The 15,503-nt window shown below is 37.4% G+C and overlaps 1 protein-coding gene across 2 annotated transcripts in view; it reads left to right on the top strand.

Annotated features, from left to right (window-relative positions):
* The window catches only part of LOC136832763 (uncharacterized), a 689,728-nt gene that overhangs the window by 184,392 nt on the left and 489,833 nt on the right, over window positions 1–15,503 (top strand). For both annotated transcript variants that reach the window (XM_067094295.1, XM_067094296.1), the window contains 2 exons: window positions 2,730–2,783; window positions 8,635–9,237. In XM_067094295.1, coding sequence (XP_066950396.1) covers window positions 8,985–9,237 — 253 coding nt within the window. In that variant the 5' untranslated portion in view covers window positions 2,730–2,783; window positions 8,635–8,984. The remainder of the gene's footprint in view (window positions 1–2,729; window positions 2,784–8,634; window positions 9,238–15,503) is intronic.

Here is a 15,503-nt window from a genome sequence, read left to right as displayed (position 1 = left end):
TCTGGAGTCCCCGACCATTTTTGGTATCTCGGTACTGCTGCTGTCCTTCGTAACAAAAGCAAAATTTCACGTCCTTTTTGTCGGGGCGGGGCCTGGGGCTCTGTTGGACTTTTTGTTAATGAACTCTCATGATACCGTACAATGTTTTTTGTTTATCCTGAAGATCTCCCCAATCCCATCTTGAGCCATTTTCCGGGTGAAACTGGATTAGCATTGCGTTGATGATTTTGACCATTGTATCTTCATTCCTTGCGTAGTTCTTACAAACCTCATCTCCTTTTTTTGAAGGATTCACATTCGGATTCACAAAGGGGTTTCTTCCTATCCTGATAACAAATACAGTAATTTGTTCCATTTATGAGGAATGACTTTTTTCGGTAGGCTTAGTCCCGTACGGTCTGTGCACTGCCCAGATAACTAAAAGTCTGTTATCTTTGACTCGGCTTTCCTGCGCTGGCACATCTCGTCATTTGACTTGTGGGTATGACGTGCATTTTAGTTTTCTGTAAAAGAAAACTATTGAGATGGCTTTGTCTGTCCGTCCGTACTTTTTCTGTCCGCACTTTTTTCGTCCGCACTCAGATCTTAAAAACTACCGAGGCTAGAGGGCTGCAAATTGATATGTTGATCATATATCCTTCAATCATCAAATACGCCAAATTGCAGCCCTCTAGCCTCAGTAGTTTTTATTTTATTTAAAGTTAAAATTAGCCATGATCGTGCATATAGCAACGCTATAGGACATGCCACCACCGGGCCGTGGCTGAAAGTTTCATGGGCCGCGGCTCATACAGCATTATACGCTGTACAGAAAACTTGATTGCGCCAAAGAACCTTCGGCGTATTTTTTAGTTTTTTTTCTGACACTTACCCCCTTGCTGGGACGCACACCATTAATGTTGAATGGTGTATCCTGGTTGTACCTCACAATCACTGCCTCTCCTACAGAGGTCCTGTGCCTGCTACCCTCATCAAATTCAACCTGAAAGTCAAGGTAGTGTACCCCGGTGTAGCCATTGCTGTGTATGCACTTCTGGAAGCCGTAGGTGAGAGCTTAGCCACTGCTAAGGATCATTGTCAGCAGTCGTGCAAAGCGCGTATATGTATGTTGAAACAAAGGTGCTAACTGTACGACTAAGACGCAACCCCCCATGTACTACAGTATATTAGTGACTGCAGATATGTACAGTGTTCGAGTTAGTAGGGCATGCATTCAAGAAAAGAAAAAGATATTTTGAGAATAGGTGAGGCTGATATATATATATATATATATATATATATATATATATATATATATATATATATATATATATACATACGTACATACATACATACATGAGTGCATGAGAGTGTCAGACATAGGAAGAATCATCTTAGCTTGCTTAAGCAATCATGTAGATTAATCTAAACAACAGCTTCAGTTTCTGTAACAAAAGAGGAACCTTTGAGGGTCAGTATGGCGGCTACCTTAAACTAATGTTGCCATATTAGCTTTCTAAAGGGTTGCTCGGGCAGATTTGACATTTAGCCCGTTGGATGCGACCTTGCCAAATTTCATGCTTGTATTACCATTTTCACAATCCCTTGATGCTCTCTACTGTTTTCATGAGTGGACTAAGTGCTATTAAGTGTACTAAGCTTGAACCTATGTAACATAAATATCTTTAAGGTTCTGTTTATGCTATGATTATTAGTGCTCCTTAAGAAATTCTTAGACTATTAAGTGGGCTGGGATGTTATTGCAACTTATTTTATCACAATTCTTTCTTTGTTTTTTATACTTGCATCATAAACAGCTATCATAAATATCCACTGCAAGAACTTCGATGGGGGATCTCATAGCATTCTTTTCCATCTAACTCGCAGGTCGAATTTTTTATTGAATTTCCTTAGAAAGTCGAGGAATTTTTAAAAATTCAGAATGGCAAGTTATCCCCTCAAAGGATCGATAATAGAAAACACGTTTTCAGTCGAAAAGTTTTCTTCACTAGTTATCCATAATAGATAGAAAACAGGTTAGGGAACATCAAGACCCCCAGTAAACCTTTATTAGTTATTTAAGTATTTAACGGCGTGCCAAAGTTTTCGGTTAGGGTTGATTTTATGATTACCAGAATTTATTAAATTTATTGAACGGACTTGCTTCGAAGGTTTTATCTTAGCCAAAGTTTATGTTTCCAGGCTTGTGAAGCTAGTCGATTACTGAGAGTCCACCGTTGGAGCCTTGGATTTTTCCTTTATATTTTTTCTATTTCAGCTTGCTTCAGGATGCCGACTTACATGCATAAAGTAGAGTAACATACAAAAGAGAGAGAGAGAGAGAGAGAGAGAGAGAGAGAGAGAGAGAGAGAGAGGTTAAATAATTCATAAGTTCCATCGGTTTCCAACAGCTGCACGAGAGACTTCCTTTCGCTCGAAATCCTCTTTGACGTGCAAGTAATTCACGTGCTATTGGGTCCTACAATCCTATCCATTGCAGGCTCGCCTTTTGCCCCGGTGCTGAACATTGTATAGACAGGAGGTACAAGTGGGCCCTTGAACGCTATCTAATGGCTTTTAGCCTATCTTCACTTAGACGGAGGGGATTTTCTCTTAGGGATTTGACACACAGAGCTTAAAGTCCTTCGTCCTCGATCTCTCGATGGGATTCGGATAAATGGGGGATTCTTGATGTTAAACTAAACACTTAATCATTTTCACTCATACGCTTTCCCTCTTTCTCTTTGCAGGTGGATATATCTGAAGCGTCAGTGGTACGGAAGAGTTGGAATTTAGATACTGAAGTAAGTATTTTTCTGAAAAATGAAAAAGGTTATATCAAAAGCCCTGTTTTCTCACTTATATATTTGATAGCGGTGACCAAAACGGGAAAGACTGCACAAATTTAATTTTTTTATTTTCATTAATTTTTGAAATAACATAAGGATTATCCAGCATAGTTGAAATAACTGTTATTTTCAAATGACCGTTTGACAAAGATACCAATCGAAAATATATTAGTTTATGCATCAGATACGGTTCTGTAAATTTTGATAGTTAATTTCTGTAAATTTTAATATTTAATTTTAAGCTGTTGAAATGCTGTTCATACCTCAAGTTGATAATTTCAGTTTATTTTCCTATCTGTCTATCTATCTATCTATCTATCTATCTATCTATTACACTAGTGTAGATTTTACATATTTGGGTCCAATTTTGACATTTACATCGGCTGAGGTTTACGCTTAAGAATTCAAACATCAAAAGAGCGATTTACTGGGAGATAGGAAAAATTATGCTTTTGGAATCTGTTTCCATTTTTTCGTATTATTTTGGATTTAATGTGCGTATGGAGTAATAAAATTAATGTGTATATGTATATATATAGATATATAGATATATATACTACACACACACACACACACACACACACACATATATATATATATATATATATATATATATATATATATATATATATATAAATATATATATATATATATATATATATATATATATATATATATATATATATATATATATATATATATATGCATATAAATGACTAAAGTAATAGAAGAATTTTGACTGAATAGTTGTAAAATTGAGTGTACAAGTAATTGTTGGAGAGCTGAGTAGAAGAGGTTGTGTCTGAAGGTTGTGACCAAAGATTTGGGGTGATGTTTGTCTTTCCGTCTGCATGCTAAAAGCGATGACTGAAGAGTTGTGTGTCTGTCTGTGTCAATAACTTTTTAGTGAAGAGATGTAGTGGGCATGTGTCTGTGTTTAAAAGTGATGACTGAAGAGTTACGATGTTTTGTCTTTGTATCAAAGAGTGGTGACGGAAGACTTGTGGCGGGATGTGTTGGCTCGATTGTCCAAGAATGGTGACTGTATTTATGGTGGTGTGTCTGAGAGCAATGGTGTCTGAATAGTTATGTTGGATGTAAAAGAGTAATGATTAAAGAGTCGTGGTGGGTATAAAAGAGTAGATGATGGCAACGAATGATGACCGAAAAGTTGTTGGGGGGTGTGACAGTCATGGTTAAAGGGTTTTGTTGGGTGGAAAAGCTGGTTGGAAATAGTGACGACTGAAGGCATGTAGTGGTGTGAGAGAGTGATGACCGAAGGTCATGGAGGTGTGTGAGTGGTGACGGAAGAATTGGGACAGTCATAAAACAAATAAAAAATTCGCCAGTTTCTTCGACGCAATCGAGTTTTGTGTACAGCGTATAATGCTGTATGAAACTCTCAGCCGCGACCCGTGAAACGTTCAGCCACAGCTCGGTGGTGGCCTGTGTTGTTGGCACCTATAACGGTGTGCCAGACGCACGATTATGGCTAACCTTAACTTTAAGTAAAATAAAAACTACTGAGGCTAGAGGGCTGCAGTTTGGTATGTTTGATGATTGGAGGGTGGGTAATCAACTTACCAATGTGGAGCCCTCTAGCCTCAGTAATTTCTAAGATAAGAGGGCGGACAGAAAAAGTGTGCACAGACAGACAAAGCCATCCCAATAATTTTCTTTTACAGAAAACTAAAAATGATAACACGTAAAGAGTCTTGGCTGGTGTCAAGTGGTGACTGTAGAGCAGTGTGATGTTATGTCTGTTTGTTAAGAGTGATGGGTGAAGAGTTGTGGCAGTATGAGGGTGTCCAAAGTGGTGACTGGAGAGATCTTGCTGTGTCATTGTAATTGTAGATGTCTTAATAGTTGTGAATAAAGAGGTTTGGTAATGTGGTAGTGTCTTAAGTGTGGTAACAGGTGAGTTGTGTTCTTGAGCGCCTGTAGTTGTGTTTGAGAACGATGACACGACGAGTTTTGTTAGTGTAACTGCATTTCTAAGAGTGGGGACGAAAAAGTTGAGGATGTTTGTCGAGGAGTGGTCACCGGAGAATTTTAGGGGGGAAGTGTATTAAAGTCTGAGTGAGATATATTTACTGGCTAAAATACAAGGAATGTAAATGCAATACATTTTTTTGTGAAGTATGTGCAGGACAAAAAAAATAAAATAAGGAAGTCTGAGTTACAGAAGTATGAATGCCATTCTAAATGAATTAGTTATGATTGAAGAGCGATTAGAATGTGGTGGGTAGATTTGGACTATGTAAAGTTGAGAGAAGATTGCGGTTCAGTAACATTCTTTGTTGTGTAATAAGTTCTACAAAAGATAATATAGCAATGATATCTTTGCCCTTCGACATATTCTCTCATGAGGTTTTGACATGGTATAATTCCTACTAAAGGTGTATATGTTTTTACAGAGGGAGTGTACCCAAGGCTTGGCAAACAAATTTGCACAAATACACATATACATGCATTCAGATTTGTGCATTTTCGGAAAGGTCTATATATTGTGCACCTTTACGCTCACAATCATCCGGACATATAGCTAAAAAATAGAGAGAGAGAGAGAGAGAGAGAGAGAGAGAGAGAGAGAGGAAACGTGCGTTAGTTCCCACCAGGTCAAGCAGGGACTTTTGAAGTAGTGAGGACTAGAACCTCTTTAACCAATTAAACTTTTCATCCTGAAAGTTTTGTGTTTGCGATACAACTTTTAATAGTTACTTCTTCGTAAATTGCTTGATCACCTTCGCTCGTGATCTATTATGCGATTAGATATATAATTGTACCCTTGAGTTTCTTCTTTTATATATATATAAATATATATATATATATATATATATATATATATATATATAAATATATATATATATATATATATATATATATATATATATATATATATATATATATATATATATATATATATATATATATATACTATATATAAACGAATACCACAGGAAAATAACATGCAGAAGTTCAGTACCAATCGCTTTCTCGTGAATAAACCCGAGAAAGCGCTTGGTACTGAACTACTGCCTATCATTTTCCTGTGGTATTCGCTTATATACTGAAGTCACGTGCATCTTCTGGGACTATTTAAGCATATATATATTTGTTTATGTATGTCTGTATATTTGTGTGTATTTGTGTGCATGCAAGTGGGTTAGGATACTGATGCACGATATCCTAAGGCAAAGGAGCACCTTGTTGAAGCTTGTTAACAACTTTGGAGATGAAATTGTCTGTTAATGATGAAAGAGCCTGTTCTCCTGAGGCCAATGGCAACCACATAATATATCTAGTTAATTTATTTACTGAGAAGTTTAGTGAAAGATTGGGGATCTCTTGATGGAAGGAAATGTTCTTAAACACTAAATGTGCGTTTTCTCATGCGCAATTGGCAGTCAAATTCTCGCTCTTATGGGTTGCCAGGAAAAGAAAATTATAGCATTCTAGTTTCTCTATGCGGTGCGAAAGATATTTGAAAAAAAAAACACGCACACACACATCAAGGATCAGTGTATTGGTGAGAAAAAGAGTCACTTGAACCCAAATTTAAGATAGTTGTAAGTTAAAGTTGTCTGTGAAGGCGTGAACATTGACTGAAAATGTGGTTTTGGCAAAGAGCAAGTCATATGACTGCGTAAGGAGGAAATTGGATATAGGAAGTTTGTAAAATTCCTTGATGGAGTCTTACGGATAACACGGAATATTTGGAGCTCCAGGAGGGTAGAGATAGGGAATAGGAAACAGTAAGTGGTGGGATAAGGAAATCAAAGTTTTAATGAACGGAAAAAGATCATTTGGGGTGCTGTTGCCTGACACAGAAGACCATGTGAAGTGTACAAGAGGATTGATAAGGTATACAACAAGAGAGTGTGAGGCGGGGGGGAAGAAGGCAAGAAGGAAATATTTAGGGGGAGAAGGTGTGGGAGTGAGGCGGGGGGAAGAAGGCAAGAAGGAAATATTTAGGGGAGAAGGTGTGGGAGTGAGGCGGGGGGGAAGAAGGCAAGAAGGAAATATTTAGGGGGAGAAGGTGTGGGAGTGATGCGAGGAGTCAGAGAAAGGTCTGTAGATGTATGTACAAAATTGTGGGATAATCAGTAAATCCTGGATGGAGTGTGGAATGGTTGATGTTTTCAGGCGATACAGAACTGATTGGGAATAGTAAAGAGAAACGGCAGAGACTGGTGCGAAAGTTGAGAGTAAATGTGAAGAAGAAGTAGTCTATGACGGCAAATGGAACCCAGAAGATGGGGTAATGAGTTATAATATGGTTGTTTGAGAGTGAATGTAACAGATGATGATAGAATGGGAGAAGAGGGAAATCAAGGTGTGTTCAGTAGACAGGAAAAGACTTGGAGTGCCTAAGGAGGCTAAGGTTTGGTATATATGAAGGGATAGTTAAGACATCTCCCCCTTTTGGAGATTAAATGAGAAGTGTGATTGGAATGAAAGAATAAAGACTGTTTAAATGAACTTTCTTGGTAATGTACCGTATATGGAGTAATGATTGGAAGGATGAGAAATGTAGAAATGTACAGAAATGATAAAAAAGAGTAGTGTAGGTGAAATGATGTAATGGTGGGTTTGAAATGGTTTAGTCATGTGGAGAGAGTGGAGGAAAGCAGGCTGGGGAAGTGAGAGAGAGGGAAACCTAGAAAAGTCTGGATATATGGCACAAAGAGGTATGGGAAAGGGGCTTCAGATCCAGTAAGCGCTAGAGCGGGTGAGGTGAGGGTAAATGGCGGGTGTGTGTAGTGGTTTGAGATATTGCTGATGAGCCTTTTTTGTTTGTATGGGAAGCAGCTGGCATTGTAAAAACTTTCTCATAAGTCGTTTATCCACGACAACTGTACTTTATTTTTTCCTAGGGAACTACCCCTGTTTTATAGAAACGGCTTCATATTTAACAAAATAAGATAGGTAGACATGTAAAAGAGTCACGGGAGAATGGTGGCCCGGATGTGATAAAATGATTCCAGAGGAATAGTTGACGTGAGAACTGATTTTAGTAAAAGGAAGCGTGGCAGAGAAGATAGTAAATACCCGGGAGGGAGTATTGGAAGGTATTTGATTGAAGAGGTATGGTAAATAAATGTTTTGATAGGAGAGAGCAGTATGTTTAGACGAGGAAGAGTTTTATGCGAATGCAGATGATGCTTTTCATTAACGTGCAATGTGCAGGGAGTTTACAATGCAGTATAGAAGGTGATTTGTCGAGAGCAGTTCGAAGTTTTCTGATAAAAGTGAAAAGTTTGACCGATTGTCGTTAATGTGTATGTTTATATTATATACATACATTATATATATATATATATATATATATATATATATATATATATATATATATATATATATATATATATATATATATATATATATATATATATATATATATATGTGTGTGTGTGTGTGTGTGTGTGTGTGTGTGTTTGTGTATGTATATATATTACACACACACACACACACACACACACACATATATATATATATATATATATATATATATATATATATATATATAATATATATATTCATGTGTAGCCACCAAAATTTATTTGAATGTCTTGTTCTTCTAAATGAATAAGCGCAAATCTGTTTCCTTTTGATAGCTAAGATTAATCGTTATTACTGAATTTAAGATGTATTCACCTAACTAATATTGAAAGCTAAAACAAGAATAGTTGCAGTCTACTCATATGAATATTCTAAAAGATATAAAGACTTATTTGACTGGTGTATGAAATTATGCAAATGTAATAATCGAAAAATATCTGATAAAATGTCATTTCTTTTGCAGTTGGAAGTGGGAAATACGTCCTCATGTGATTAAGGAAGTGCCTAGAAGAATCGTTCTTCCACTGAAGTGGTGTTCAGCATTACCATATATCTATAGAGTGCACACGAGGCCTTTAGAAAAGAGGGGTGATTGAAGGTGATTCCAGATATTAAATCATGTATTAAATGATCTGTTCTTGAGTTCATGGGAATGTTGTGAGGTTGCTGTTTTGAAAAATTCGTTGCCTGAGAATAATTAGAGAGAGAGAGAAATTTCGGAAACAGATAGCATAGTGAATTTATTATTGTGAGATTGTTGCTTTATCGAGTGGAGGGCAGTGGAACTTTTTTCCAAAGCGGGAGACGAATAGAATGTCAATGTTAGTCCGACGGGGAACCATGTGTCACCGCACCTCCTCCAGGAGGCTGCAAAGGAAAGCTCAGCAGTACCAGCAGGCTAAGATCCACAGGCAGGAGCGCGAACGGGAGCGAGACCAACAGGATGCTCAGCAGCTCCAGCGCCCCGGCTCTGCCCGCTCCAAGTCGCCCGGATCTGCGACGGGGGTTGGAGAGGGACCCTCGACGTCGTCAGGATCCAGAGGCCCAACACCATCTACTAGTAAAGGTAATTGGAAGATATCGTGTTTTGTCTCATACATCTATCTGTCGAGCTCCCTATCTACCTATATCTATCTATCTACCAATATTATGTTTGTATGTACGTGAGTATGTATTTATGTATTTCTATTCTGCAAAGAATATCAGTTCTTGTACAATGAACACCTGCGGAACTTTATGAAGGTTGTATTAGATTAATCGCTATTGTCGTCTAATGTTTTAGCAATTTGGGTAATATTTTCCTTTTCATTTCTTTGCCTGTTTTAGTTGTCGATAACAAGTGAGTAGCCCATATTTATTAATAACAATAAACGTACGAGTGTAGTTCCCGTTTTTTCAGAGGGTACAGAGACTGCAATTACAGTATGGACAAAATTACAGAAAGGTTTTAATGTACAGTTGTAGTTGGATTTTTAGTTTATAATATTATAACGTTATTAAAGAAGTAGTCTTTTGGAACTAAAATCGTCCTTAACATGCGTCCTACTTATATTCTATATCCAGTTATTATACAGAAGCCCTCTGCTGTATGCTTTCATATTTCTTTATCCTTGTATTGTATGTTCCTCAGTAACAAACGAAAGGTCTAAAATTCTATTCGGCGACCCCCCCACCCCTGGTATTATGAACGACTGTTGATTCTCATTCAGTCAGTCCCTTTGTCGCATTACACACTTGTTTTTTTTAAACATTACTCTTTACACACATTAATTATTATTATAATATATCTGGTGCTTAGAAATACGCCGAGAAACATGGTCACTTTGCATATTTAACTTTGTCATCTTATTCATGTGCTCATCTATTATCACCAAGGGTGTGCTTATTACGTCGTTTCCTCAAGAAATTCGGTGATGATGTGAATTACTGATGGCTTCTGTTCCTCCTTGTATTTAAAACTGGTTTCTTTTTACTTCCTGGTTTTTCAGCATCAGACATTTTTATATCGCTTAATTAAACAACATGTTGCTGATATTTGATTTTCCTGTTGATATTAAAAAGGGGTTAAAATTACCTGTTAATTAACACGTATTTAATTTTCTCTTATATACGAATGCTATAACAAATATACTGCTGAATAAAACTGCAGGAAACAACGATTTGAAAGGGCAATATTTGGGCTGGTGTTTTAATGAGTTGTGATGGAAAATTAGGGATAACTGTCAAATGCTGAATATTGGTTCAGTAAATTAGATTTTGAGTATGGTATTATTGGATCTGCTATACTGTTAATGACTTTCAAATGATGTACTGAAATGTGTAATAGTAATTTTCATATATATATATATATATATATATATATATATATATATATATTTATTATAAATATATATGTTTATGTGTGTATATATATGTTATATATATATATATATATATATATATATATATATATATATATATATATATATATATATATATATATATATATATATATATATATATGGGGTCTAAGCGATGTCAGGCAGGGCAGCCGATCGAGACCACAGGTCTACCCCAAAGCCAAATCAAAAGTCCTTCAAAAGAAGGCATCGTGCTTACCCCATACAAAAATGGGGAAAAACACGTTACAAGAAGAAGAAGAAGATATATATATATATATATATATATATATATATATATATATATATATATATATATATATATATATATATATATATATATATATATAGTATAACAATACGATTCCTAAACTTATTCAAGTCGCATTTCATAAGCCATTCTCTTTTGTATCTGTTTCAGTGAAATACTAAAAAATTGCAATGCTGTCAAGACATTTCTGCTGCTGATGTGTTGAGAATTTTGGTGGAAAATGTTCAGATTTTGTTTGCCGGAATTGCTTATGATTTTTCTTTTTATGAATTTGAACTTGATGCGCTACAAATTTTTTAATAATGCTACGAAACTAGGGAAAGCTTAATATTCAAGGCATGAATGAAACGTAGGCTATTCTTTTACATCCCTGAAGTTCTGTTCTCTCGAATCTAGAGTCTAGATCATTCACGGGTAACCTACAGCCCGCGACGTGCCTGTATGTACCTCTTACTCGTATTTTACTTTACATGAACTCAAAAAGCTACTTTGTAAAAACAATATAAAAATTATTATTTCAGTCAAAAGTTAGCCCTTATTTGCTCTTACTATATGCCACCACTTGAGTACTTTTTGTACACTAGGAGGAGAAAAAATATGGTAATCTAAAACCACTCTAAACGCCTGTGCATATGTCAGAGTCCGCACGCGCGCGCACGTGTGTGTGTGTGTGTGTGTGTGTGTGGAAATTAGAAACGCGAACGATTCTTCCATATCACCTTGTGATTCGAGAATACGATCAGAAACCCGCGCATGTGTGATCTTTTATGATTTTCGAAAACTTCGACACCTATAATGTTTTTGTCGTAGGTATGTTTGAGAAGTAATATTTACTAGCCGAGAAACAAAGCGGCCACCACTGACGTCTGAGTTTCAGTTGTATCGGTTTTATTTCCTATTTCCTTCATATTTATTTATCATCTTATCCTACAACTTGTCTCTCTCTGCCTGCTCATTTCCCTTTGGAGCCCTCCTTGGTTTATAGTCTGTTGGCTCTTTCCATAATGGTTTTCAGCAGGAGATTTAAAGAGAGAAACGTAGTGTTAGAAAGAGTGTATGCTTTGCTGCATGAATTTCTTGTTATCATGATTAAACCGTCAAAAATATTTTTCACTTAGCCCTTGTGTTTTTTATTGAAAAATGCTAAGATATATTAATAAAATCCTGTGGATAACTGTTTCATAATTTTCTCTTAAAGCGCACAATGTTTTTATAGAGAATACATGTACATTAGTAATTCTATAACTGCAGCTTGGTTTAATATTTGATACATGCAAATGTTACCAAAGATGTCTTGCGACCCTAGGTCTATTGGAAAAATTATAATGCTACCTGAAGTCCCCCGTTGCCAAAGGGTTGCCTATGCCTACTCTCCTTGATAACTAGCGTGGGTTGGACGACAGTCTGGATTCCTGGAATATTAATTTGCTGGATTGTATATTCGGTCTAGATTTTATACTTGAATCTGTAAAAGGCGTATTTTCCATGGCGATAGCCGTTAGCGTGAAATGTTCCTTTTGTCGTTTTTCACTCAAGGTACGATTTCTTAGCGATTTAAAAGGTTTCTAAACTTTTGAAGGAAATACGTTGGAGTTGCTGCGGCTGTACTAAATGTAGGTAACGTATAATCTTTTATCCCAATTTTCTTGATGGATATTGAAGTAGGTCAGGATTAGCTTTCGCTGCGCTGCGAGCATGAGAGACATTTATCTGAATGTTCTCGAGTGTGTATAAAGGTTGGTCGGCATTGCTCTTCTTCCAGACATCTTCATTATGTTCCTTCCTTAAATTGTTTGTTGAATATTAGTCCTCAGCATAAAGTTTTGTTGAAATTGCCTTATTTTGATTTTCCTTAGGATCATTATTCTGAAGTATAATACAAAAGACTAAGATTTAAGCTTATTTTACATTGTATTTCTTTTACTTATTCACCCGTAAAGTAAAATGACCTAATTTTTAATCATCTATAATTGAAGTGTGGGATGTGCTGCAATCTACTGTACATTATCGTTTTCTAAATTGCCAAAATGGATGATAATGATTATCTTATATATAACACACACACACTCATATATATATATAGATGCTATTAGGCCTTATTTTCTCTCTTATGCAGTTTCTATTGACGTCAATGGCATTGTTCGCAGATACTATCTTCATATCAAGACTTTGAATCAGTCTGTATTTCTTTTTCTCATCCGGCAAGCTTCTCGGGAATAAGGAAAAATTATTCGAGATTCTTTTCATTTACTTCTTTTTCTTTTTCTAGTCGACAGACCGTTTCTCCACCTCTCTGGGCTGCGTCATCAGGACTGGATTATAAATCGACCTGCAGCTGTTGTTGTTGTTATTGATTAAGCTGGCCTTATGCCAGCACGGGCTCTTGCTTGTAGAGCAGCCCTAAGTCATTTTTTGTTGAATAGGTGAGTAAAGGATATGTATATGAAACTATTATGATCTGTGGATATGCCAGTGATATGGTGTGAGTGAAATGAAAGGTTAACAGGCGAGGTTGCAAACTTCTTTAAGCCCTAAGGCACCCGTCAGTAGGAGATAAAGGACGATAGTAGCGAGTACTGTCGAGTCAGAGATGGCCAGTAAGGAAAAAGGAAATGTTTATCGCAGGAGAAAAAGAAAAATAGCGAGAATCTACGGAGTTACCATGCCGCGTTTTATTTACGCGATAGAAAATTAGCACCGATCATTATAGGAGAAGAGGTCGATGGAGGAAGGGAGGAAAAAGTATACCTCAGTTTAACCAGACCACTGAGCTGATTAACAGCTCTCCTAGAGAGGGCTGGCCCGAAGGATTAAATTTATTTTACGTGGCTAAGAACCAGTTGGTTACATAGCAACGGGACCTACAGCTTATTGTGGAATCCGAACCACATTATAACGAGAAATGAATTTCTATCACCAGAAATAAATTTCTCAATTCTTCATTGACCGGTCGGAGAATCGAACGCGAGCCCAGCAGAGTGCTATCCGAGAACGATACCAACCCGTCCAATGAGGAACTGGAGGAAGGGAAGAATATTTAGTCGGAGGAATAGCGGGAGAGAAAGAGTTAGGCGTGGCGGGGGAAAGTATTACGTGGAAGGAGAATGAAAACTGGGAATGAGGGGGGAATTTTACTTATGGTGGGAAGGGAGAGAAATTCCTTAAAGAAAAGGGGTTGTTAGAGACAAAAACTCCACAGGTGATCCAGAGCTTTGGCGGTGTGTCTCGTGAAGGGCAGATCCTGTGAAGTCCCGAATCGTTTGCAAAGTGACATTCAGTGAGTCGTTGACCTGTTTCCTATCTTGGTGGCGGGTAGGAACTCAGAAAACCAGTGAAATCGTGAATATTTTCGAGGGTGCGCTTCAATACTTTCGTGGCTGTTCTATCGTTTTCTCTTAATTGCATCGTTTCTAGGCATTCAAGTAAATAGGTGCATGCTTTTGGATTATTCTCAATCGTTTGCCAGTTACACAGATATCCAAATCTTAATCTGTATATAATAACTGCTAATTTGCGTGGTGTTTCTCCTGATATATTATGGGGCTGTAAATTGTTGGTTTCTAAATACCATTTGGCATTTCTTGAAAGTTCGAAGAAGGCCTGCCTGACACTGCTTTCCTCTTGCTGCTGGCAGTATGCCACGGCTCTGCTTTTTAACTGGGTTAATGAAGGTCCCAGTTTAATCCTTATGTTACTGCATTGCAGACACTGTTTGCAAGGGCGTCTGCTTCTTCATTTCCGTGAACCCCAACATGACTCGGAATCCAGTTTAGTATGATCTGCCTGCCTCTATTTTGGTGCAGAGAGGCAATTGCCCAAATGCTTGTAAGGAGTATGATATTCTCCTTTGCTTTCCCATTTGTTATTGCTGGGATGGTGCCTTTAGAGTCGGTGTGAATCGTTGTATTTCCTTGTTTATGCTGGGAATCTAAGGCTTTTGCAATGGCTATCAGTTTCGTCTGAAGGGTGGAGGCATTATTGGAAAGCCTCCAACTTTATTTGAAAGTGGCCGAATAGACTGCTGCTGCTGTTGCTGGAATGTTGAGATCAACTGATCCATCAGTGTGATATATGTTGGGTGCTGCTGTTCTGTCAATTGCATCTTGAGCGGCTTGCTGCAATTGCTGAGGTGTGCACGCTGCCTTGCTTGCTGGGAGGGTTGTGAAGTTTATTTTGAAGAGCTCCTGTTCCCAAGGTGCTGGTTCTGTGTATGCTTCAGAAGGTTTGTCGCTCTTAGTTGCAGCAGCAACCTCCTGCATGCCAATCCTCCTCAAGGTTGCAAGGAGGCTGCCAGCAAAGGTTTGTGGTGGTTCTAATTCTTTGTGTAGGTTAATGCACCTGTTCATTGCACGTTTCAGTGGACAATTCCTGTCATTTTTAATTGTCTTTAACAGGATAGCTGCATTCCTTTGATCTATTCGATATGCCAGCGATTGCAGTCTTGTTTCTGCTCTTAGAATGCATAATCACGTCCACATTGGAGCTCCTGTGATGAGCCTCAAAGCATTATTCTGTATTACTTCCAGAGTCTTTCTTTGGTTGCTTTGGAGGCTTGTGAGTACTGGGGCTGCATACTCAACTTGAGGCCTTACAGTTTGAATGTAGAAGGTCTTTAAGTATGGTACATGGCACTCTGCTTCAGGGATGTGATTCTCCTGAGAGCATTGTATCGACATTTTGTTT

This window comes from Macrobrachium rosenbergii, chromosome 50 (genome assembly GCF_040412425.1).
Source record: "Macrobrachium rosenbergii isolate ZJJX-2024 chromosome 50, ASM4041242v1, whole genome shotgun sequence".
Lineage (NCBI taxonomy): Eukaryota > Metazoa > Arthropoda > Malacostraca > Decapoda > Palaemonidae > Macrobrachium > Macrobrachium rosenbergii.
This window is presented reverse-complemented; position numbering and strand designations above follow the sequence as displayed.